The sequence below is a fragment of the Oncorhynchus nerka genome, linkage group LG13 (genome assembly GCF_034236695.1).
Source record: "Oncorhynchus nerka isolate Pitt River linkage group LG13, Oner_Uvic_2.0, whole genome shotgun sequence".
NCBI classification, from domain to species: domain Eukaryota; kingdom Metazoa; phylum Chordata; class Actinopteri; order Salmoniformes; family Salmonidae; genus Oncorhynchus; species Oncorhynchus nerka.
Window position 1 is genome coordinate 55,190,403 of NC_088408.1, and position 25,582 is coordinate 55,215,984.

The following is a 25,582-nucleotide window of genomic DNA, read 5'->3' on the forward strand; positions in this document are numbered from 1 at the left end:
CCTAATTTAGGAATTGTATTGGAAAACAATGACCTATAGAGATTCAATTGAATTAGACAAACTAGAGCATGACATTAGCTTGAATTGACTGACCAATGGATAGACTAAAGGAGCATGTGACAGGGGAGCCTGAGGCCGATATGGGCGTTTCAGTGTTTTACCTAGGATTATAATTTTGGCAAAGGAGCTGAAGCCCTGCTTGTCGGGTCCATCTGCAATCTGTGCCCCTCCCTCTGGCTCGCTGAGGTAGATGAAGAACACTTCCTGTCCCTCGGGCTCCGAGTCGTCTAGGATGAGTAGGCTGACCTCAGCCTCGCTTTGCCCCTCCTGCAGTGACACCAGGGCGGACTCCAGCCTGAAGTCCTGCCCCTCCAGTGCCAGGGTCCTGTTGGGTTCTAGAGCAATGGGGAGAGGGGCACCTCCGACACTCCCGTCCCCATAAGCCTGGACCCTGACCCTCACTGGCCCAGCCAGGCTCTCAGACCTGTGCACCTTGAGGAGCACTTTCCTCTCCTGCTGGCTCCCCTCCTCCCTGTCCTCTGCTGTCTGAACCATCCCCGGCCCGATGCTCAGCACCCCCCCGCTGACATCACTGGCCAGGATGGTGACAGTGGCCACGCTGTGTCGGGGGGTGAGACGGGGCCGGGAGTCGCCTGAGTGGGGGTCACCACCACGGCTCAGTACCTGAACGTCTGTCAGGTTGACATAAAATATCTCATCGGGCTCCGAGAGCACATCGTCCAGTACAGACAGACGGATCGAGGCGGAGGTCTGGCGAGGCGAGTCGAAGAACAGCTCTCCGTCCTGCACGGCAGTGAAGTCCTGTCCCGCCAGGGCGCTGCCTGACGCCGTCTCATAGGATAGGCGGGTATGGTTGCTACGGAAACCGTAGAGCCGCTGGACATAGAGAGTGATGGTCTGCACGTCCTCCTCGATGACCAGCTGGCGGGAGTCCAAGGCGAACTGGTACAGCCCTAGTGGCTCGACCTCTGCCACCGTGAACCCTGACCTGGAGAGGGAAACAGAGATTAACATCACACCATAGCTGTTATATCATTCTAACAGCACTATTACATACAGCATGCAATCTTCAGCCAGAAGGCTGTCCCGTTCCAACCGGTGTGTCTACAGTATATAGGAGTGTTATAAGCCTGGCAGGTGAGTCTAGCTACTGTACCTGAGTCTGGCTACTCCAGGAGCAGGTGAGCTGGAGCCGGCTGCAGTGAGGTGGAGGGCGTAGGCCGCTGGCTCAGACACATCAGCGATCGCCTGGAGGGACACAGCCTTGCTCCTCTCTCCATGGGCCAGGGTCACCGAGCCTGAGGAATACGACAAACACACTCAGACAACACCCTACATCAACAGTTTGGTCATTTTGTAGGGCGTTTATTGGTGGTGGTGTTTGGGGGAAAAAAAGAGATGTAAATGAGACTGGAAGAGGTGGAATGTGTCTGGTGGGTTTACACTTATCAGCCTATTCAAATGTCCCTCCTGTGTTTAGAGAGAGAGAGAGAGGAAATGAACAGACAGGGAGAGACTTCCACATCTCAGATAGACATGTCACCAAACCTCTTCTCAAGCTCACAGCGGTGAGTTTCCCGTCTGAGGGCCTTTACCTGAGCTGGGGGTGATAACTCCAGGCTTGAACCCAACTGGAGCCTGTCCAGGGGGGTACCCTGCGCGCCAATCCACCCTCACCCCCCCAAAGAGCCCCGTCCGGGACACCAGCGCCTCACACGCACCCGTCTCCACACTGGAGACCTGCAGTGCCAACGAGGCAAAGCCCACCTACCCACACACACACACACACACACACACACACACACACACACACACACACACACACACACACACACACACACACACACACACACACACACACACACACACACACAGAGGAGAAGGAATAGGGGATGATTTCATAAGTGTTACATTAAAGCCCAGGACAGATCTAATAGACAACATGTTGAGATGAGACAAAGCAAAACTAGACCGTTTTTAGAAGTATGTGCTATAAAACAGCTGACTAAAGATGGGGCATTCAGACTGGAAAAGAAACTAGACGAATGGTCGAGACCGTTTCCACTGTAACTCTCTACAATGACGCAATGAAACCTTGAAACAAAAGTTGGCGTTGGGATTGTCCACAGCCCTGTGTACCGCTGTAGTGCTCGGATAGTACTGTCGGGTAGTAGAAGAGATCGTAGTGGTAGCTAGCTAGGTCAATAGACTAAGCCTACGTCGTGGTCACCACCAAGCTGGTCAACTGACTGAGAAGAAATGTGTGCTACATGAGTCTGCCATAGGTCCTGACAGAAAGAGGTTGGGTGTTCAGAGGGAGGGGCTACCAACCCCAGACCAGTAATTCAGTTAGATACAGAGCATCCTCCTCATCTTGGGTCAACGTAATGTGAGACAGGAGGTATAAACATGGGTCGAACTAAGGCCCAACACATACAGTACATACTGTACACCTTTGCTTCCCCAATGGGACAATAAATAAAGTTAGCTCTGGGGAGAAGTTTCCCCTGAGCTGAGATCCCCAAATCCTATCCTTAAACATTAGTGGGTCAAATGCAAAACTGACCCAAGATCAGCGTCTAGGTGCAACTTCACCCTACTCAATAAAGTTATTGACTCATACCTCAGCGCTGGCTGCTTCCTCTGGGACGGTCACTATGGCGACCTTGGCCTCCAGTAGGAGGCGGGGTGGGGAGCTGGGGAGAGGTCCCAGAAGGCTCACGTCTGTTAGCTCCACAGTGAAGTTCACACCCACTGAGAGAAACACCTAGAAGACAGAGAGCGAGAGACAGAGAGACAGAGAGACAGAGAGACAGAGACAGAGAGACAGAGAGACAGAGGTTCAGTCTGGTAAGCATGACTACAGAGGCAGGGTCAGCGACAGGGCATTGTAGCCAAAAGGGTACTTTGATCTACTGGAGATCGGTTTGATCTTATTAGGTCATTTGTGATGTTCATCATTACAAATTACGCAAAAACAGGAAAACTATATAGATTCAAAGTTATCTACATGCATTGCCAGGAACTATACAAATTCAGTTGCGGGACGAATGCATGGTCCCCCATTGACGGTTATAAATCATAGAAATACATTGGGGGCCCTGGTCTTCAGTATACTATCTCTGGCCCCAATGGTCCCTTACCTGACTATTAATTGGCACGTGAACAGAGGCTGAGTCCTCCCCATCCTTGACCAGGGCTCTCCCCACAGCCGCCTCTCCCAGCAGCTCCTGTCCATCCTGCCCAGGTCCAGTACTGATCCGGTAGCCCACACTGGCGTTGCCGAAGGCTCCAGCCTGCCGTGTCACCTTCAGGGTCAGGAGTCTCCCCAGCCGAGCCCCCATCCCTGCCACCACCACTGCCTGCTGCTCCACCTCCAGCCCAAACAAGCCGTGCGGCTCGTCGTTGGCCCGAACTCTGAGTCGGGTGCTACTGCGGTTGGTGTCCAGGGTGGCGCCGCCCTCTACGGTGCTCAACCTGAGCGTGTAGAGCTCCTCCAGCTCAGGCATGGCGTCGGGTAGCAGGGCGAGGACCACCTCTGCCCCCCTCTGACCCTCCAGGATGACTACAGAGCCGCTGAGGCCCGAGAAATCCCCCGATGTGTCAGAGTCACTCAGGATCTGCCAGTGCACCTGAAAGACACACACACACACACACATCTATAACGTACATGTGAATTGGCTGTACGTTATAGGACCTACAGCGTAATGACAGTGTGAGTCTATTATAAACTTCATGCATTATCAATAAATTCTCTGAGTACATCTGAAACAAAGGGACACACTTAAAGCCTGAGCATTGCCTATAAAGCCTATTGCTGTCTGTAACTGTACGATGTCATCCCCCGAGGTGGTCTTACCGTGATGTTGCCCATGACGCCCTCTCTGCGTGTGATGAGGAGGGAGATGTTGAGTGGCCCCTCTCTGTCTGTGGGCTCACTGTACACACGCTCTCTAAGGTCCTCCTCTGTGAACTGCACTATGCCATTAGGGTCACCAAACTTCTCAATCTGAGACACACACACACACACACAAACAGAGACAAAAACACGCCATCACCATTACTAAGAGACTCTTAAATATCAATAGGATGCAACAATGGTTTAAATACAACTGGAGTGCATATTAAAATTGAGATGTCACTCGTTGGGAGGGTGACATACCTTGAGCGTGACAGAGCCCGCTTGGGGGTCAATGTCCAGGTCTCCTGAGAGGAGCTCAAGCATGACTACAAAGGTCTCCGCCACCTCCACCTCCCCATGGGGGAGAATACTCAGATCGATGATGCGTAATCCCCCCTCCCCATCTCTGAAATGAAACGATCCGTTCACAGGTTCACCAATGTCTGTGTTTACGGGTGGTAAGACCTCTTTGGTGTTGGGACCCAGCATGCTCCATGTTATCTGAGGAAATGACATGAATTATTCAGATGGGCTGGTATGCATCACATTCATGCTTATGAAGACATTTAGATGAAGACGAATACATTAACATTACTTACCAAATATTTGATCAACAAATCGATTCCTTGTCAAAAACACATTATCCATAATATTGACTTATTCCACATTTTGTGTTAGAGTCTGAATTCAAAATGGATGAAATAGATTTTTTTCTCATCCATTTACACACAATACCCCAAAATGACAAACTGAAAACATGTTTTTAGAAATGATTGCACATTTATTGAACATGAAATCTAGAAATAACTCATTAACATACAGTACCAGTTAAACGTTTGGACACACCTAATCATTCCAGCGTGTTTATTAATGTTTCGATTTTGTACATCGTAGAATAATAGTGAAGATAACAAAACTATGAAATGACACATATGGAATCATGTAGTAACCAAAAAAGTGCTACAAAAATCTAAATATATTTTACATTTGAGATGCTTCAAAGTAGCCACCCTTTGCAATGATGACAGATTTGCATACTCTTGGCATTCTCTCAACCAGCTTCATGAGGTAGTCACCTGGAATGCATTTCAATTAACAGGTGTGCCTTGTTAAAAGTTCATTTGTGGAATTTCTTTCCTTCTAAATGCGTTTGAGCCAATCTATTTTTTTGTGACAAGGTAGGGGTGGTATACAAAAGATAGCCCTATTTGGTAAAAGACCAAGTCCTTATTATGGCAAGAACAGCTCAAATAAGCAAAGAGAAATGACAGTCCATCATTACTTTAAGACATGAAGGTCAGTCAATCTGGAAAATGTCACGAACTTTGAAAGTTTCTTCAAAAGTTTCTTCTTCAGTCGCAAAAACCATCAAGCGCTATGATGAAACTGCCTTGTATGAGGACCGCCACAGGAAAGGAAGACCCAGAGTTACCTCTGCTGCAGAGGATGAGTTCATTAGCGTTACCAGCCACAGAAATTGCAGCCCAAATAAATGCTTCACAGAGTTCAAGTAACAGACACATTTCAACATCAACTGTTCAGAGGAGACTGGCGTGAATCAGGCCTTCATGGTTGAATTGCTGCAAAGAAAGGACACCAATTTGAAAAAGAGACTTGCTTGGGGCAAGAAACACAAACATTAAACCGGTGGAAATTAAATTCGATTTTTGGTTCTAACCGCTGTGTCTTTGTGAAACCCAGTGTAGGTGAACGGATGATCTCTGCATGTATGGTTCCCACCATGAAGCATGTAGGAGGTGTGATGGTGCTTTGCTGGTGACACTGTCTGTGATTTATTTAGAATTCAAGGCACACCATTAACCAACATGGCTACCATTGCATTCTGCGTCAATATGCCATCCCATCTGGTTTGCACTTAGTGGGACTATCATTTGTTTTTCATGAGGACAATGACCCAACACACCTCCAGACTGTGTAAGTGTAACAGTATAACTTTAGACCGTCCCCTCGCCCATACCCGGGCGCGAACCAGGGACTCTCTGCACTTATCAACAACAGTCACCCTCGAAGCATCGTTACCCATCGCTCCACAAAAGCCGCGGTTGGAAAAGCATCCCAGGTGAAGCTGGTTGAGAGAATGCCAAGAGTGTGCAAAGCTGTCATCAAGGCAAAGGGTGACTACTATATATTTTGATTTGTTTAACACATTTTTTAACACATTTTTGGCTACTACATGATTCCATATGTGTTATTTCATAGTTGTCTTCACTATTATTCTACAATATAGAAAATAGTAAAACCCTTGAATGAGTAGGTGTGTCTAAACTTTTGACTGGTACTGTAAGTTTTCACACCCTTGAGTCCATACTTTGTAGAAGTACCTTTGGCAGCGATTACATTTGTGAGTCTTTCTGCGTAAGTCTCAAGAGCTTTCCAATCCTGGATTGTGCAACATTTGCCCATTATTCTTTTCAAAATGCTTCAAGTTCTGTCTAATTGGTTGTTGATCATTGCTAGACTACCATTTTCAGGTCTTGCCATACATTTTTAAATAGATTTAAGTTAAGACTGTAACTCGGCCACTCAGGAACATTCACTGTCTTCCTGGTAAGCAACTCCAGTGAAGATTATTGCCCTGCTGAAAGGAGAATTAATCTCCCAGTGTCTGGTGGAAAGCAGACTGGAACAGGTTTTCTTCTAGGTTTTTGCCTATGCATAGCTCCATTCCGTTTCTTTTTTATCCTGAAAAACTCCACAGCCCTCAACGATTACAAGCATACCCATAACATGGTGCAGCCACCACTATGCTTGAAAATATGCATAGTGGTACTCAGTAATGTGTTGTATTGGATTTGCCCCAAACATAACACTTTGTATTTAGGACAAAAAGTGAATTGCTTTGCCACATTTATTGCAGTATTGAGTTGCACCCTGTGTGCAATAATAGTGTTTAACAGGATTTGTTTTTATGACTACCTCATCTCTGTACCCCACACATACAATTATTAGTGTGAGTGAAAAGAAAGCCTGTAGTGCCTGGTTGCAAACAGGTTGCATTTATTTTATTTTTTTGCATATTTACAATATATTTGCATTCTGTACAGGCTTTCTTTTCACAAATCAAGTGGTGTGAAAACTTTCCGAAGGCACTGTAGGCTAATAACATTACAGTGTCATTAACATAGAATGAGTGTTGGACATCTATCTGGCAGAGAAACGATGACGGTGAACATGCTCTTGTACTACGAGGTCAGAGAGACCAAAACATGGTGGTTATACACTAGTTTCCCGAACACAGATTCAGGCTCGTCCTGAACCAAAAGGTACTTTCACTGGAGATTCTCCATTGAGCATCATTTTTAGTCTGTGTCCGGGAAACTGGGAGCATATTTTTTAGTCTGTGTCCGAAAGTTGCTAAGATGTCTATAGGCCTAGCAAGTACAGGCGTCTGTTAGCACCTTAATTGGGGCAGACAGGCTCATAGTAATGGCTGGAATACTGGCTGGAATGTAATGAAATTGACACATTGAACACATGGCTTCCTTATATTCGATACCATTCCATTCACGCCATTCTAGCCATTATTATGAGCCATCCTCCCCTCGCCAGCCTCCTGTGGAAACAAGAGGAGAGAGAAAGCAGACAGAAGAAGTGGATGGTCCCAGTAGGCTTACCGTAGTGTTGCCAACTAGCCCGCCCACCCTCTCCAGGATCAGGCTGAGTCTCAGGGTGCTGTCGGGGTTCACCAGGGTGATCACGCTCTCGTTCAGGAAACGGACCACGCCGTTGGGTGAGTCGCTCTTGGCGATGGTAACACTGGCGACCAAATGAGTCCCCAGTATGGCTCCGCCCGTGGCGCTGGACAGCTGGATCTCAAACGTCTCGGCATACTCCCTGGAAGAAGAGTTCCAACATGCTCATTACTGGTCTCTCTATGTTCACATACGTTTCTTTATAGAAACTCTTAAGGCCGGTTCAGATACAACATCAGACACAAAAGGAGAGACGAGATGAGTCAAAACTAGAGAGTTTGGGAATTTTGTGTTGTTAGAACAGCTGACTAAAGACAGGGCATTCAGATCAAAAAGGTGACACTGTAAAAAATGCCTCAATAAGCAAGTTTCCATCCACACTATTTATGCTAGTAAAGTCTTTGAAGAATCTCAAATATTAAATATATTTTGATTTGTTTAACACTTTTTTGGTTACTACATGATTACATATGTGTTATTTCATAGTTTTTCTATCTTAATGATTATTCTACAATGTAGAAAACAGTAGAAATAAAGAAAAACACTCCAATTTGCAGACCACCCCAACAGATCCACAGATTATGCAATCTCTATTGCAGTCCACACTGCCCTTTCCCACCTGGACAAAAGGAACACCTACGTGAGAATGCTATTCATTGACTACAGCTCAGCGTTCAAAGCTCATCACTAAGCTAAGGACTCTGAGACTAAACACCTCCCTCTGCAGCTGGATCCTGGACATCCTTACGGAACGCCCCCCAGGTGGTAGGGGTAGGTAACAACACATCTCAATTACCTTGACTAACCTGTGCCCACGCACATTGACTCTGTAGTGGTATCTTATAGACAGGTGAAGTCGGAGGTTTACATACACCTTAGCCAAATACATTTAAACTCAGTTTTTCACAATTCCTGACATTTAATCCTAGTAAAATTCCCTGTCTTAGGTCAGTTAGGATCACCACTTAATTTTAAGAATGTGAAATGTCAGAATAATAGATAATGATTTATTTCAGCTTTTATTTCTTTCATCACATTCCCAGTGGGTCAGAAGTTTACATACACCCAATTAGTATGTGGTAGCATTGCCTTTAAATGGTTTAACTTGGGTCAAACTTTCAGGTAGCCTTCCACAAGCTTCCCACAATAAGTTGGGTGAATTTTGGGCAATTCCTCCTGACAGAGCTGGTGTAACTGAGTCAGGATTGTCGGCCTCCCTGCGAGCACACGCTTTTCAGTTCATCCCATACATTTTCTATAGGATTGAGGTCAGGGTTTTGTGATGGCCACTCCAATACCTTGACTTTGTTGTCTTTAAGCCATTTTGACTTTGGAAGTATGCTTGTGGTCATTGTCCATTTGGAAGACTCATTTGCGACCAAGCTTTAACTTCCTGATGTTGCTTCAATATATCCACATAATTTTCCATCCTCATGATGCCATCTATTTTGTGAAGTGCACCAGTCCCTCCTGCAGTAAACACCCCCACAACATGATGCTGCCACCCCCGTGCTTCACGGTTGGGATGGTGTTCTTCGGCTTGCAAACCTCCCCCTTTTCTTCCAAACATAACGATGGTCATTATGTACAGACAGTTCTATTTTTGTTTCATCAGACCAAGGGACATTTCTCCAAAAAGTATGATCTTTGTCCCCATGTGCAGTTGCAAACTGTAGTCTGGCATTTTTATGGCGGTTTTGGAACAGTGGCTTCTTCCTTGCTGAGCAGCATTTGAGGTTATGTCAATATAGGACTCGTTTTACTGTGGCTATAGATACTTTTGTACCTGTTTCCTCCAGCATCCTCACAAGGTCCTTTGCTGTTGTTCTGGGATTGATTTTCGCACCAAAGTACGTTAATCTCTAGGACACAAAACGGGTCTCCTTCCTGAGCGGTATGATGGCTGCGTGGTCTCATGGTGTTTATACTTGCTTACAATTGTTTGTACAGATGAACGTGGTACCTTCAGCCATTAGGAAATTGCTCCCGAGGATGAACCAGACTTGTGGAGGTCTACAATTTATTTTCTGAGGTCTTGGCTGATTTCTTCTCATTTTCCCATGATGTCAAGCAAAGAGGCACTGAGTTTGAAGGTAGGCCTTGAAATACATCCACAGGTACACCTCCAATTGACTCAAATGATGTCAATTAGCCTATCAGAAGCTTCTGATGCCATGACATCATTTTCTGGAATTTCCCAAGCTGTTTAGAGGCACAGTCAACTTAGTGTATTAAACTTCTGACCCACTGGAATTGTGATACAATGAAATAAGTGAAATAATCTGTCTGTAAACAATTGTTGGAAAAATTACTTGTGTCATGCACAAAGTAGATGTCCTAACCGACTTGCCAAAACTATAGTTTGTTAACAAGAAATTTGTGGAGTGGTTGAAAAATGAGTTTTAATGACTCCAACCTAAGTGTATGTAAACTTCCAACTTCAACTGTATATAGCCTCGCTACAGTTATTTTACTACTGCTCTTTAATTATTTGTTATTATTATTTTATTAAAACGTAGACTTATTTTTCTTAAAACTGCATTGTTGGTTATGGGCTTGTAAGTAAGCATTTCACTGTAAGGTCTACCTGTTTGTTTTCGGCGCATGTGACAAATAACATTTGATTTGAATGAGTAGATATGTTCAAACATTTGACTGGTACTGTAGGTGATTTGCAGTGTAGCAGGCCTGGGTGATCAGACAGACAGACAGTCTGACTCACCTGTCCTGGTCATCTATGATGGTCACGTTGATGTGACTGGTGTTGTGGCCGTGGAGGAAGGTGAGCGAGCCATTGGCCAGGCCGTAGTCCAGGCCTGGGCTGGCCGTCAGGCCCCTGGATATGTACTCTGCTGTGACCAGGCCGTAGGAACCCACCCTCCTCACCACCGGGATAGACACACTGCCCACATCCTCCTCCACTGGAAATAACAGAAAGGAGAGAGAGAAATGGCACCAATGGGGCTCTGGTAAAAAGTAGTGCACTATATATAACAGTGTTTCTCAATCCTGGTAACACACCTGATTCATATCAAAGGCTTAATGATGAGTTGAGTATTTGAATAAAGTGTGTTAGTGCTAGAGGTGGAAGAAATGCACATATGTTTAGGCAAATGACTGGTTAGCAGAGTAGAACACTTGAAAAAGAAAAAGAGACCGATGAAGACAGCTTGGCTGTCAAAACGTTCGTCATTAAATTGCATCTGAGCCCCTAGAGTGTGCGGCTCTCCTTTTCTATTTCAAGGGTATGGCAGGCGTCATACCCTAGCTCAACACCAACAATTTAAAATAAGGTACTAAAATCATCTAATTGCTTTATGACATGTTTATAGAATGTTAAGACCCCTATTGTCTGAGACTAACGAAGCTACAGCCCCCATGGTGATAATGGCAGGAGTCAATTTAGATTAATCGCATTTTAGAGTTTTTAAACTGTGTAGAAATGCTGTAAAAAAATTGCTGTCATTCGTCGATAGGTTTCAGCTATTACATGGTTTTCTAATTTTGCCTGTACCCGTCATGAGGTCGCTACAACCTAGCCTATGAATGAACGTTTCCAATGTAGCTGCACAGGTCAAGACAATTTTGAATAATCTAGGTGACAGACAGTGACATATTCAATACTGCCTTGCACACTCTTGCTTGCATCGAGCTGATGTAGGGTGTAATCATTAGTCCAAGAGTTGCAAATGAGAGTTTCTATTGGACAAATTCAGGTATGTTTATCCCCGTTTTGTTCCGTTTGCTTCAGTTTAAGAAACGTTTTTCAACAGAATCGGCGTAATGAATACACCCCTGATCACACACAAACACAGTTCACTTTCCTAAGCAACCATATAAAACAGCACGGTCACTTTGCTCCTTGTATATAATTCCTTCTCTAACTATCTACGCGCTCTCCTCCTCTCACCTTTTTCCTTCACTTGTGGACTTCAGTGATCGACACATCAGCTGTCTGTAACTAGGCGAAAAAAACATTCCAAGCCAAACCTTCATATCATGACTGCTAACCGCTATGCACGGCCTACATCGTTGTCAACTCATAGTCAACATACTGTGGCTAGAACTAACGTGTTAGTAAACCCGCCACAATCATGCATTTCAGAGTACAGTCAGAAAGCAGTTTAGCAGTTACACCGGCGGGCCCCAGTGGCAATAAATTAATAAAACCAAAAGCTTACCTTGACTTGGAAGAGTTCCCATGTTGGATAGTCATAGCCAGCTAGCTAACAGAACCCCTCTCTGTTGGAGCCAGGTGTTTGAGTAGGCTAAACTAGCTAGCTGCATTCAGTGAAAGTTTTTTTTTTTTATAAAACCAAATATAGCTCTCTCTCTCTTTCTCTCGTGCTTCTCTGTAATTTTGGAAGAAAATAATTTGTTCAAAACTGTTCAACTATTGTCTTTCACTCTCTTTGAGTCAACTCCTCACCACATTTTATGCACTGCAGTGCTAGCTAGCTGTAGCTTATGCTTTCAGTTCTAGATTCATTCTCTGACCCTTTGATTGGGCGGACAACATGTCAATTCATGCAGTTCACGTCCACAGGAAGTTGTCATAATTACTGTGTAAGTCTATGGAAGGGGGTGAGAACAAAGAGCCTCCTAGGTTTGTATTGAAGTCAATGTACCCAGAGGAGGACAGAAGCTAGCTTTCCTCCGGCTACACCATGGTGCTACCCTACAAAGTGCTGTTGAGGCTACTGTAGACCTTCATTGCAAAACAGTGTGTTGCAATCAATTATTTGGTGACATGGAATATATTTAGTATAGTTTGATCTAGAAAGGATCACTTTTGAAATGTTTCAATATTTTTATTTTTATGAAATTCACTGAGAAGGATGGTCCAACCCTTCCTCCTCTGTGGAACCTCCACTGGTAAATATGAATAAAACAAAAATAATTATGAGCCTATAGCCAAGGAGAAAGCTTTGAGCTTTAGGGAGAAAGGCAGGATCCATGATTGGCTGAGATAATGGAGTGGAATAATAGGGAGACTACTTTCTGAAGGACAATCCATGTTGACTCATGCTTCTATATTTGAATTATTAAAGAGATGGGTGTGGCTAAGGCTTAAGAGGGTGTGAACGTCATTTTTCTCCTACTTGTCTCCAAAGTGGAATAACAAGTGTCTCAAAGAAGCATAACTTTCCCATGTTTCCCCCACCTGCAGTGTATTATATACCATTTTGAAGCTCTGAGTTTGGCTTTTAATTTATTTTATTTTTTAATTAAAATACAATCTTGAACATTTGACATAAGCTCACCTTCCTGAATTCAGTCATTTAAGTCAAATGTAATACTGCATGTACTGTTAGTACTCCTTACATATTGCATTCATCCAATAACCACTCCCAAAATGCCTCTATTATGCATATCCATGGGATATTAACAGGATGAGATGACATTTCTTAAAGTGATGCCTTATGTTCGTAATAGCTATGTTGAAGAGTGTCAACATGTTAGGGGCTTAGAGACTGACCTGTGATGTTGACCGAGTCCGGAAGGAACTCCAGAATACCCTCAGCGTTGTCACTCTTCTGGATGACGATCATGATGGACGAGATGTTGCCGATGGCTGGAGGCTGGTCTCGCTGCAGGCCATGCTCCATCACGCTGAATTCCACAGGACTGACCACAGGAGTAGCGACAGAGGTCAGAGACAACACCACCCCACCTCACACCCAGTCAACAACAAAAAACAAGTGGGTTAAAACTGAATGCAGTTCGCAGTGAATAAAGTAACACTCTCTAAACTTTCCATGCATTTTTCTGCAAAAGGTAGGTAGACAGTGTTTACGTGCCTTTACCCTCCGTTACACCACTGCTCACACCACTGCCACCCCAGAGACCAACACCTTCCACTCTTACAGTGACGTTCACAGCACTGATCACAGGAGGGTGACAGAGGTCCTTAAATCATTGACCAAGGTTGAGATTCTCCTCCCAATCATACCCCAAAACCACACACCAGCAGCTCACGGTAGAAGTTGCCCTTAGGAACAGATCTAGGATCAGCTTTCCCTCCCCAACACTTCTAATCTTAACTGGGGGGGGGAGAAAACAAAGAACTGACTCTAGATTCGTGTCTAGGATCCACCTACCTGTCATTGAGGAGCTCTACTGTGACGATGTTGAGGTAGAACTCCTCAGGCCCCTCTGGGAGGTCATCGTCATGGATACTCAATGTGACACCACACGTGGTCTGGCCTGGGCTGAAAAGCAGGCGCCCCGAGGCTTCAGTGAAGTCCACTCCACTGACTGCTACACTGCTTGCTGTCTGGTAGGTCACCCACACACTCCCAAACGTGCCCATGGAACGCACCACTGTCACATTGACCTGACGGAGAAGAGAAGGGAGAGGAGGGTAGGGGAAAAAGCAGGCGGCCATATCATCAACTGAATGGCAATTTGTCATGGCTGCATCATTAGCCGAATGACTTTCATGCCACTCCCTTATCCACCCTCCCTAATCCCTCCCTCCCTTAACCACCCTCCCTCGGATAGGGCAGGTCAGACTTTTCTCAGGCTCTGATAGGGCAGCAATAATAATGTAGACGTCCTCTAATGCATTTCAACACTGGATGTTTTTGATCATGGCCCAGGACTCCCCTGGCTCTCTCACCTTGCCCTCCTCCTCAGAGGCCCCGACGAGGCCCTGGTGGAAGGAGAACAGGCCGTAGGGGAGGTCACTAGCTGCCATGGTGACTGTGGCCCGCTGGGCCGAGGGGCTGATCTCCGCCCCTGGCGTGACTGAGGTCAAGGTCAGCTGGTACACACGCCGCTCCTCCGCCATGTCATCATCCAGCGCCTGAAACAACAACATCAACAAACACCACTACCTTCAGCCTCTGTCCCCAACATCCACATCAGGATACCATTTGAAATGAATGGCCGATAGGCTACATCACTTCACACTAGTATTCCGTTCCACAGTTGCATTGGGAATTATTCATTTTGCATTCATTTTCACTTCATAATAGGAAGAGGTATGATAAGATACTGCATGTTAAGACAAGATCATCGTGATGAATATCATTCCATAGTCAAAGACAGACAGCATCTGTGTTAAATGCGGTTGTCAATACCTTAAGGCGGATGGTGGCTGCAGACTGTCTGTCTCGCATGGTCACCACGCCAGACAGCTCCTCAAACTCAGAGGCCACAGCAGGAGTGATGTTCCAGTAGACCTGGATCTCTCCGAAGATGCCTGGGCCCCGTACCAGGCTACAACACACACATGCACATACACACGCACACATACACAGAATTTCATCATTGCAACATATATTTCATTGACCTCTTATCAGCCAAAATAAGAGTACGCTTTTCTCAAAAGCACAACAGCAATATTCTGTACCATGGGAAAAAAATGTGCTTTACAAAGAGACTTCCTCCGTAGCAATAATATGTGTGTGTAACTGAGGCAAAGTCATTATTATCCGTCGGGTGATTGGTTGAGCCTTATTGGGACATGACATCACTCCGAGCCCTTACCAAAACACAACCCTTGGATCGAAAACTTCACCTTGTAGCTGTGGTGATTAGTGACAAGGCTAAAACCAGTAGCAACCGCAAACTTCAATGACATTTATCTTAAAATCAAAAGACGGAACTAATATTCCCACACCCTAACTTTGTCGCAGAGGAGGGCTTGTTAGCTAGCTACAGGGTTTGAGTCACCTTAGCCGTTTTCTTATAAACACCCCAGCTAGCAACGCAGTGACCAACGCATTTAGAAGGATAGCTAGTGACTGTAATGTAGCTACACTACATGAAGAGATGCATGTGGACACCTGCTCGTCGAACATCTCATTACAAAATCATGGGCATTAATATGGAGTTGGTCCTACATTTGATGCTATAACAGCCTCCACTCTTCTGGGAAGGCATGGAATATGGCTGGAGAGACAGGCTTCCATTCAGCCACAAGAGCATTAGTGAGGTCAGGCACTGATGTTGGGCAATAAGGCCAGGCTCGTAATCAGCGTTCCAATTCATCCCAAAGGTGTTCGATTGGTTTGAGGTCAGGGCTCTATGCAGGCCAGTCAAGTTCTTCCACACCAATCTCGACAAACCATTTCTGTATGGATTTTACAGTTGGCACTATGCATTGGGGCAGGTAGCGTTCTCCTGGCATCCGCCAAACCCAGATTTGTCCTTCGGACTGCCAGATGGTGAAGCGTGATTCATAACTCCAAAGAAGGAGCGCATGGTGATCTTAGGCTTGTGTGAGGCTGCTCGGCCATGGAAACCCACTTCATGAAGCTCCCAACGAACAGTTATTGTGCTGACGTTGCTTCTGGAGGCAGTTTGGAACTCAGTAGTGAGTGTTGCAACCGAGGAGAGACGATTTATACGCGCTACTCGCTTCAGCACTTGGCGGTCCCATCCTGTGAGCTTGTGTGGCCGACCACTTCACGGCTGTGCTGCTGTTGCTCCTAGACGTTTCCACTTCACAATAACAGCACTTACTGTTTACCGGGGCAGCTCTAGCAGGGAAAAGAATTGCCGAACTGACTTGTTGGAAAGGTGGCATCCTATTACGGTGCCACGTTGAAAGTCACTGAGCTCTTCAGTAAGGCCATTCTACTGCCAATGTTTGTCTATGGAGATTGCATGGCTCTGTGCTCGATTTTATTACACCTGTCAGCAATAGGTGTGGCTGAAATAGCCGAATGCACTACTTTGAAATGGTGTCCACATACTCCCCTTGACCTTTTCCACATTTTGTTACGTTACAGCTTTATTCAAAAATGGATTAAATTAAACATTTTCCTCATCAATCTACACACAATACCCCATAATGACAAAGATAAAACAGGTTTTTAGAAATGTTTGCACATTTATTACAAATAGAAAACAGCAATACCTTATTTACATAAGTATTCAGACCCTTTGCTATGAGACTCGAAATTGAGCTCAGGTGCATCCTGTTTCCATTGACCATCCTTCAGACGTTTCTACAACTTGATTGGAGTCTACCTGTGGTAAATAACATTTATTGGACATGATTTGGAAAGGCACACACCTGTCTATATAAGGTCCCACAGTTGACAGTGCTTGTCAGAGCAAATCGGGGGAGAAAGACCTTGGTCAGGGAGGTGACCAAGAACCAGGTGGTCACTCTGACAGAGCTCCAGAGTTCCTCTGTGGAGATGGGGGAACCTTCCAGAAGGACAACCATCTCTGCAGCACTTCACCAATCAGACCTTATTGTTAAGGTGGCCAGACGAAAGCCACTCCTCAGTAAAAGGCACATGCCAGCCCGCTTGGAGTTTGTCAAAAGGCACCTAAAGGACTATCAGACCATTAGAAACATTCTTTGGTCTGATGATACCAAGATTGAGCTCTTTAGCCTGAAAGCCAAGCATCACATCTGGAGGAAATGTGGCACCATCCCTATGGGGAAGCATGGTGGTGGCAGAATCATGCTGTGGGGATGTTTTTCAGCGGCAGGGAGTGGGAGACAAGTCAGAAGGGAAAGTTGAACGGAGCAAAGTACAGCGATCCTTGATGAAAACCTGCTCCAGGGCACTCAGGACCTCAGACTGGGCCGAAGGTTCGTCTTCCAACAGGACAACGACACTAAGCACACAGCCAATACAACGCAGGAGTTGCGTCGGGACAAGTCTCTGAATGTCCTTGAGTGGCCCATCCAGAGCTTGGACTTGAACCCGATCAAACATCTCTGGAGAGACCTGAAAATAGCTGTGCAGCAACGCTCCCCTTCCAACCTGACAGAACTTGAGAGGATCTGCAGAGAAGAATGAGAGAAACTCCCCAAATACAGGTGAGCCAAGCTTGTAGCGTCATACCTAAGAAGACTCGAGGCTGTAATCCCTGCCTAAGGTGCTTCACCAAAGTACTGAGTAAAGGGTCTGAATACTTATGTAAATGTGAAAATTCAGTTTTATTTATTTGTTTAAATTTGCAAAACAAATCTTAACAGACTGTTTCTGCTTTGTCATTATGGGGTATTGTGTGTAGATTGATGAGGATTTTAAAATTTGTATTTATTATTTTAGAATAAGGCTGTAACGTAGCAAAATGTGGAAAAAGTCAAGGGGTCTGAATACTTTCCGAATGCACCGTATAGTGTCGCTAACATGTTGGCTCACACATGCCAGGCAGTAGCCAACTACTGTAGTTAGCTAATAGTTAGAACATTGTGGACAACAAACGACGCCACTAGCTAGACTCGGGAGCTCATGGGCTACATTAGCCAACTGGTTAGACACGATAACACCATGGGCAACAATAACTGGCAACTAGTTCGTTTTCAGACAAATATGTTAAACTCATAGTTAGTTTCTCCACCGACTACTAAATTTAGGAGGCGAGCTAAATTACTGAAATGTAGTTAGCTGGCTCACTGGCCAGGAAGTAGCCACTACTAGCCAACTAATCATGGATTTCTTATTCTGTAATACAGTTGGGTCAACTTGATCATATCAAGCAACAGACAGTTTCTGGAAAGGTAAAAGTGCATATTTGTAACATCACACGCCCCAGAAGGATCAACGAATTACCCAACGTAACGCATGAATATTAATGACTTTGCCCCCGGCTATCTTACGAAAGGAAATTTCTCTAACTGTACCTGATCAAAGCAGTCCCATTATAGTTTCCCTGAGGTTCTCCTATCAGGACATTCCTGGAGGCCTCAGCGATGCCCACCATTCCCAGTGCTGCACGGTCTCCCTGGATGGTGATGGTGGCCACCCCTAAAGACACACACCAACCCAGGGGACACAGTTCAGTCTAATGCCCTCCACTGGAGCTCCTTAAACACACCCCAGGTAGAAGTTGCCTCTAGGGGCACATCTAGGACCAGCTTACTCTCCCCCAGTCCTAACTGTAACCATTAGGATTGAAAATGACAAACTGACCTCAGATCAGCTTCTAGAGGAAAATGAATTCCTCTCCTCTCCATAGACCAGAGACTGTATGTGATGCAGCCCAAAGATACTGACCGTTAATGGGGTCGATGACAGCACCACTCTCGGCAGCCAGGAGCTGGACAGTGAAGTTCTCGTCTCCCTCCAACACAGCGTCAGCCAGAGCCCGGATCACCAACGTTTTCCTCAACTCTGTCTGAGGTTCACAAAGTCTCACATCAGTCTTTTCAACAAACTACTGTACATTTAGCATCAATTATTACCAAGCAGAGCAAAACACCATCAACTGACTTACTACCATCTTCCCCTTTGGCCACTCTAGCCCCACCCCCTACTGACCACACTGAAGACCAGTGTTCCATTGAGAGGTGAAAGGTCGTCTTTTCAACAAACTACTGTACATTTAGCATCAATTATTACCAAGCAGAGCAAAACACCATCAACTGACTTACTACCATCTTCCCCTTTGGCCACTCTAGCCCCACCCCCTACTGACCACACTGAAGACCAGTGTTCCATTGAAAGGTGAAAGGTCGTCTTTTCAACAAACTACTGTACATTTAGCATAAATTATTACCAAGCAGAGCAAAACACCATCAACTGTCTTACTACCATCTTCCCCTTTGGCCACTCTAGCCCCACCCCCTACTGACCACACTGAAGACCAGTGTTCCATTGAGAGGTGAAAGGTCGTCTTTTCAACAAACTACTGTACATTTAGCATAAATTATTACCAAGCAGAGCAAAACACCATCAACTGTCTTACTACCATCTTCCCCTTTGGCCACTCTAGCCCCACCCCCTACTGACCACACTGAAGACCAGTGTTCCATTGAGAGGTGAAAGGTCGTCTTTTCAACAAACTACTGTACATTTAGCATCAATTATTACCAAGCAGAGCAAAACACCATCAACTGACTTACTACCATCTTCCCCTTTGGCCACCCTAGCCCCACCCCCTACTGACCACACTGAAGACCAGTGTTCCGTTGAGAGGTGAAAGGTCATCCCGGGCCGCGTCCTCTAGCCGCCACACCAGTGTCACCGCCCCCTCTCCTCCCGCACTGCGCAACACTGTCAGCATTGCCATGGCAGCTGGGTCACTAGTGAACGCTGGCTCGCTGATAGTGACCTGAAAGGAGATTAGTTCGTTTAGCATAATAATGGTTTATAATAAAGTTGTATTTGATTGAGTAAGATAACTGTATTCATCCTCTGTAGGGCAATATGTTGGGTATCTCACAGTCTGCTCTTGGAAGCCAAAACGGCCCAGAGGTGAATCGTTGGGGGGGATGGTGACGGTCACAGAGGTCCCCTCCCCCAGTCTGGCGCCACCAATCACATGCATTAGAGTCACACCGAAGCGCTCTGCAGACTCCACCTCCGTGTCATCCACAATACTGATGTCAATAAAGGCTTCACCCTGCAAATATAACCAGAGTTTTTTTTAACCTGAGGAATACAAGCCTCTTATCCTTCATAGAAGCTCAACTAGACCAAGTGGATCATAGTGAGGTGACTAAACTTAACTAACTACTTAACTAATCACTTTACCTGGCCATCTTGAAAGGTGATATTCCCAGAAGCAGGAATGAAGTCATCGAGGCTGGCAGTGATTGTCCGCGCCTCCCAGTACACCACCACTCTCCCAGTCCTGCCAGCCAATCGCACCACAGGTAGGTGGAGGAGGTTCCCGGGCTGGGGCACCTCATAGGCCAGTACCCCTCCGGACTCTTCCTAAGAAGCCGATACCGAAACAGAGTTGAAGCATTAACACCTGAATAGGATTAAAATACCTATTTGTATTTATTCTTTCTTTGGATAGAGTTTTCAGATAATCTCCAAACCGTAGCATCATGTACAGTAGTTACTGTTGTAATGTGTTGTGAGATACTACAGAAAGGAAGGGAGTGTTATACTTCAGCAGCATTGCTAACGTATGAGCAGAGGGAGTAGTTTGTATGTTTTTTCTGGTTGACCTGTGAGACGCTGAACTGCAGGACCCCCCGTGGGTCGTCGTTCTCCTGGATAGTGACCACAGCCACCTCCATGCCAGGCCTCTTCACACTGGGCTGGCCAGCCCCTGTCAACCCCCCCACCAGCTCCACGCCTGTGATGTTCACCAGGAAACTCTCAGCCAGCTCCGGAGCCTCGTCCTGGGGATATGCACGTGTGCATTCACACACACACACACACACACACACACACACACAGCCCTGAGGACCTGAACTGGGCAACACTGTGGGATCATGGTAAATGCTAAATCAGGAAGAAGGGAAACCATTTTTAACACCCAACCCACAGAAATGAACTACTAAGCTTGTCCTTGTTCCGCTTCTGAAGCAACTTTACTCTCATAAATCACCTTAATAGATGCTGGCAGTTTGAGAGCACATTGAAATCAAGGTCTTGTTGTCAAGCTCCTCTCAGTCTCAACAAAACACAATAATAGTTACCATTAGTGGAGGTTAAAATAGCGACTCAGCACTGCAATTTACTGGGAACGGATCTATTCTGGGGTGACGGGAGATAAGTAGCGGGTTTCCTTGGTGGAAGGCCCAGCACTGGTGGTTTTAGGCCTGGTATGGGTCTTAGCTGTAGGCAGAAAGCATCCAGAACAGGCAGAAAGCCCGTCTGTTTGCTGAACCAATCTAAATCCACACTGCTTGGGTGGGAGAGGGGAGGCGAGGTAAAGAGAGGAGAGAAAAGGAGAGGAAAAGAGGGGAAAGTAGAGAAGATTCTACTGTACTGTCCTCAGGGGTCCCAGGAGGACACCTGGTGATTGTTTGTCGAAAAAGTCATATTCTATTATTTTTCGTACTGGCAGGATGGTGATGGTGACGAGGGCCATGGTGGCATGCTCCTTCATGATGACGGTGTCCTCCCGGGATGTGTAGTCCTGTGGGGTGCTGGCCTGGTTGGAGGGGGGCTGGGACAGGGCCGGTCTGGTCTGGTAGTGGACCGCCACCTCCCCGGATACTCCCTGCTCTCTCACAATGGTGAGGGTGACATTAGTGGGACTCTCTGAGGTGAAAGCAGAGGCAAACATGGACAAGGAGCGTCAGACAACACACATTAGGTAGCCTAGTGGTTAGAGCGTCGGACTAGTAACCGAAAGGTTGCAAGATCGAATCCCCGAGCCGACAAGGTGAAAATCTGTTGTTCTGCCCCCGAACAAGGCAGTTAACCCACTGTTCCTAGGCCGTCATTGAAAATAAGAATTTGTTCTTAACTGACTTGCCAAGTAAAAAAATAAAGAGAAACCTTACAGCCTGTGCAAGGACAGAAACAATTTGGATAATGAGTAGAAATGAGTCCTACCAATGTCATAGCTCCTATCAAATCAAGTTATGACAACCTACCATACACTTTAGGAGCTTTAAAAATGGACATGGTTCAAATATGGCTTTCTGTTGTCCTTGATGTGTAAGATAATTGCATATGTATTGTTCTTAACTATACACAATCTCACATATTTTTTTCTTGTATAAATACATTAATATATATATATATATATATTTTTTAAAGTCAATCTAAACAGCTGGCCTCTTACTCTGGGGCTCCTGTGTGTGGAGGTACTGGGAATCCAGGTGCCAGCCTATCACCCCATAGGGAGAACCGTTGGGCAGGATGGTGAGAAGGGCCTGTGCCCTCTGTGGGTCAATCAGCGCCCCCCTGGATAGCTGGTCTAGGCCCACCGTGGTGACATCCAAAAGGGTAAGGGTGACCCTCTCCCTCAACTCAGGAACGCTGTCTGCTACCACGGTCATAGCGATGGTAGCCACCACCTGGCCCTCAGAAAACGTCACCTGAGATCGAAAACAGTTGACGGTGGATGATGTCAGTCCCTCTGTAGCTCAGCCAATCCAGGAAGTCAATTCACAACCAATCAACTAATCAACTAAATTGGAAATTTCACATCAGATGGTTGTTCTGTATTGCTTCTATTTCTCTACGTCTACATTTTCCTCAAAGTGAACAGTGAAAGAGATAATCCCGAGAGAGAGCCTCACCACTCCAGACGTGGGAAAGATGTCTTCCAGACTGCCGTTGGCTGCCCAGTGGACGGTCAGTCTGCCGAAGGTCCCTCTCCTCCTCTCGACACTCAGAGAGATAGGGTTGCTCCGCTCCAACTCCTCTACTTCCACAGACAGAGAGCCCTGGAGAGAAGCAACATCATTGTGCAATATAAAGTAGATTTGACTATTCAAATGTATTGGAACACCGATAAATACAAACACGAACACATATACAGTGGGGAGAACAAGTATTTGATACACTGCCGATTTTGCAGGTTTTCCTACTTACAAAGCATGCAGAGGTCTGTAATTTTTTATCATAGGTACACTTCAACTGTGAGAGACGGAATCTAAAACAAAAATCCAGAAAATCACATTGTATGATTTTTAAGTAATTCATTTGCATTTCATTGCATGACATAAGTATTTGATCACCTGCTACCAACCAGTAAGAATTCCGGCTCTCACAGACCTGTTAGTTTTTCTTTAAGAAGCCATCCTGTTATCCACTCATTACCTGTATTAACTGCACCTGTTTGAACTCGTTACCTGTATAAAAGACACCTGTCCACACACTCAATCAAACAGACTCCAACCTCTCCACAATGGCCAAGACCAGAGAGCTGTGTAAAGACAACAGGGTTAAATTGTAGACCTGCACAAGGCTGGGATGGGCTACAGGACAATAGGCAAGCAGCTTGGTGAGAAGGCAACAACTATTGGCGCAATTATTAGAAAATGGAAGAAGTTCAAGATGACGGTCAATCACCCTCGGTCTGGGGCTCCATGCAAGATCTCACCTCGTGGGGCATCAATGATCATGAGGAAGGTGAGGGATCAGCCCAGAACTACACAGCAGGACCTGGTCAATGACCTGAAGAGAGCTGGGACCACAGTCTCAAAGAAAACCATTAGTAATACACTACGCCGTCAAGGAGTAAAATCCTGCAGTGCACGCAAGGTCCCCCTGATCAAGCCAGCGCATGTCCAGGCCCGTCTGAAGTTTTCCAATAACCATCTGGATGATCCAGAGGAGGAATGGGAGAAGGTCATGTGCTCTGATGAGACAAAAATATAGCTTTTTGGTCTAAACTCCACTCGCTGTGTTTGGAGGAAGAAGAAGGATGAGTACAACCCCAAGAACACCATCCCAACCGTGAAGCATGGAGGTGGAAACATCATTCTTTGGGGATGCTTTTCTGCAAAGGGGACAGGACGACTGCTCCGTATTGAGGGGAAGATGGATGGGGCAATGTATCGCGAGATCTTGGTCAACAACCTCCTTCCCTCAGTAAGAGCATTGAAGATGGGTTGTGGCTGGGTCTTCCAGCATGACAACGACCCGTAACACACTGCCAGGGCAACTAAGGAGTGGCTCCGTAAGAAGCATCTCAAGGTCCTGGAGTGGCCTAGCCAGTCTCCAGACCTGAACCCAATAGAAAATCTTTGGAGGGAGCTGAAAGTCCGTATTGCCCAGCGACAGCCCCGAAACCTGAAGGATCTGGAGAAGGTCTGTGTGGAGGAGTGGGCCAAAATCCCTGCTGCAGTGTGTGCAAACCTGGTCAAGAACTACAGGAAACGTATGATCTCTGTAATTGCAAATAAAGGTTTCTGTACCAAATATTAAGTTCTGCTTTTCTGATGTATCGAATACTTATGTCATGCAATAAAATGCAAATGAATTACTTAAAAATCATACAATGTGATTTTCTGGATTTTTGTATTAGATTCCGTCTCTCACAGTTGAAGTGTACATATGATAAGAATTACAGACCTCTACATGCTTTATAAGTAGGAAAACCTGCAAAATCAACAGTGTATCAAATACTTGTTCTCCCCACTGTATATGTATAAATATATAAATGCAAGTGACAAAAACCTAATTTGAAATGCACTGTGAATCACAGTTAAGTAACAGAGGAGGGTACCTGTGCAAAGCCTATGACTCCATGGGCGTCGTCATTGGTTGGAATAAGCACGGTCATCTGACCACCAAAGCCAATCTCAGCCCCTCCCTTGGGATTTCTTAGGACCACACGGAACTGTTCCTCCTCCTCCGGGGCATCGTCGTCGATGATGTTCACCGCAATCTCCAACTCCCGGTCACCGGGTGTGAAACGCAACTCGCCATAGCTGAGAGTGTGGCGGCAGAGAGCAAACGGACAATGGTCAGAGAAGACGACCACAACGAATTGATCAATACCTCTGGTCAGAATGTAATGGGTTGCCACGGGAACAGTGGGGCGTCATAGGTACCTGGGTATGAAGTCAGAGTGGTTGGAGACCGTGGTGAGCTCATACAGGGTTGAGCCGGAGGGCTCGGTGGCTGCTATGAGGCTCTTGGTGGTGTTGAAGTAGGGTAGAGGTAGAGAGAGGAAGTGAGAGGCTGAAGGAGACCTGAGCACCATGGCAAACAGACTGGTGTCAGACCTCCAGGAGTACAGCGCTGAGCCATTCCTCCCTGCCAGCAGGACATGGGCTGAGAGAGACACAGAGGGAGAAACAGAGAGACATCTTTAGTGGGGAAACAGGGATAAGTCGTGAAATTGTTAGATATTACTCGTTAGATATTGCTGCACTGTCGGAAACTAGAAGCACAAGCAGTTCGTTACACCCGCAATAACATCTGCTGAACACGTGTAGGTGACCAACACAATTTGATTTGATAAGACTACCAATGTTAAAGATTTGTAGGTGTCTTTGAAATTAACGAGGTCGTCATCATTATAAATCGCCATCACCATGATAGTATTGATTGAATGATAACACCTAGGGGTCTCCGAGTTGACCATCATTGCGTGTGTGTGTGTGTGTGTATGTGTGTGTGTACTCACTGATCCCTGAGGGCAGGGTGAAGGGGTGGGCAGAGCCCAGGCCAGGGTGGGGGATAGACTGGCTGTGCTGAGGGAACTCCTGCGTGGGTCCCCATACAAACACCTCACAGGAGGGAGAGGAACCTGAGGATAGGAACACACACACACGGATGAACGCGCCCACCCACGCATGCATACACACACATGCATACACACA

General features: G+C 45.9%; 1 protein-coding gene across 1 annotated transcript in view; it reads right to left on the reverse strand.

Annotated features, from left to right (window-relative positions):
* LOC115140639 (adhesion G-protein coupled receptor V1-like) overlaps nucleotides 1-25,582 on the reverse strand; it is a 183,895-nt gene that overhangs the window by 104,849 nt on the left and 53,464 nt on the right. The window contains 25 exon segments of the mRNA XM_065026488.1: nucleotides 162-1,009; nucleotides 1,178-1,319; nucleotides 1,617-1,788; nucleotides 2,645-2,788; nucleotides 3,165-3,653; nucleotides 3,881-4,030; nucleotides 4,184-4,423; nucleotides 7,558-7,777; nucleotides 10,358-10,556; nucleotides 13,115-13,263; nucleotides 13,737-13,972; nucleotides 14,258-14,443; nucleotides 14,721-14,859; nucleotides 18,236-18,359; nucleotides 18,609-18,729; nucleotides 19,501-19,665; nucleotides 19,777-19,956; nucleotides 20,088-20,270; nucleotides 20,513-20,689; nucleotides 21,355-21,557; nucleotides 22,087-22,342; nucleotides 22,547-22,693; nucleotides 24,481-24,685; nucleotides 24,809-25,031; nucleotides 25,387-25,509. Coding sequence (XP_064882560.1) covers nucleotides 162-1,009; nucleotides 1,178-1,319; nucleotides 1,617-1,788; nucleotides 2,645-2,788; nucleotides 3,165-3,653; nucleotides 3,881-4,030; nucleotides 4,184-4,423; nucleotides 7,558-7,777; nucleotides 10,358-10,556; nucleotides 13,115-13,263; nucleotides 13,737-13,972; nucleotides 14,258-14,443; nucleotides 14,721-14,859; nucleotides 18,236-18,359; nucleotides 18,609-18,729; nucleotides 19,501-19,665; nucleotides 19,777-19,956; nucleotides 20,088-20,270; nucleotides 20,513-20,689; nucleotides 21,355-21,557; nucleotides 22,087-22,342; nucleotides 22,547-22,693; nucleotides 24,481-24,685; nucleotides 24,809-25,031; nucleotides 25,387-25,509 — 5,421 coding nt within the window.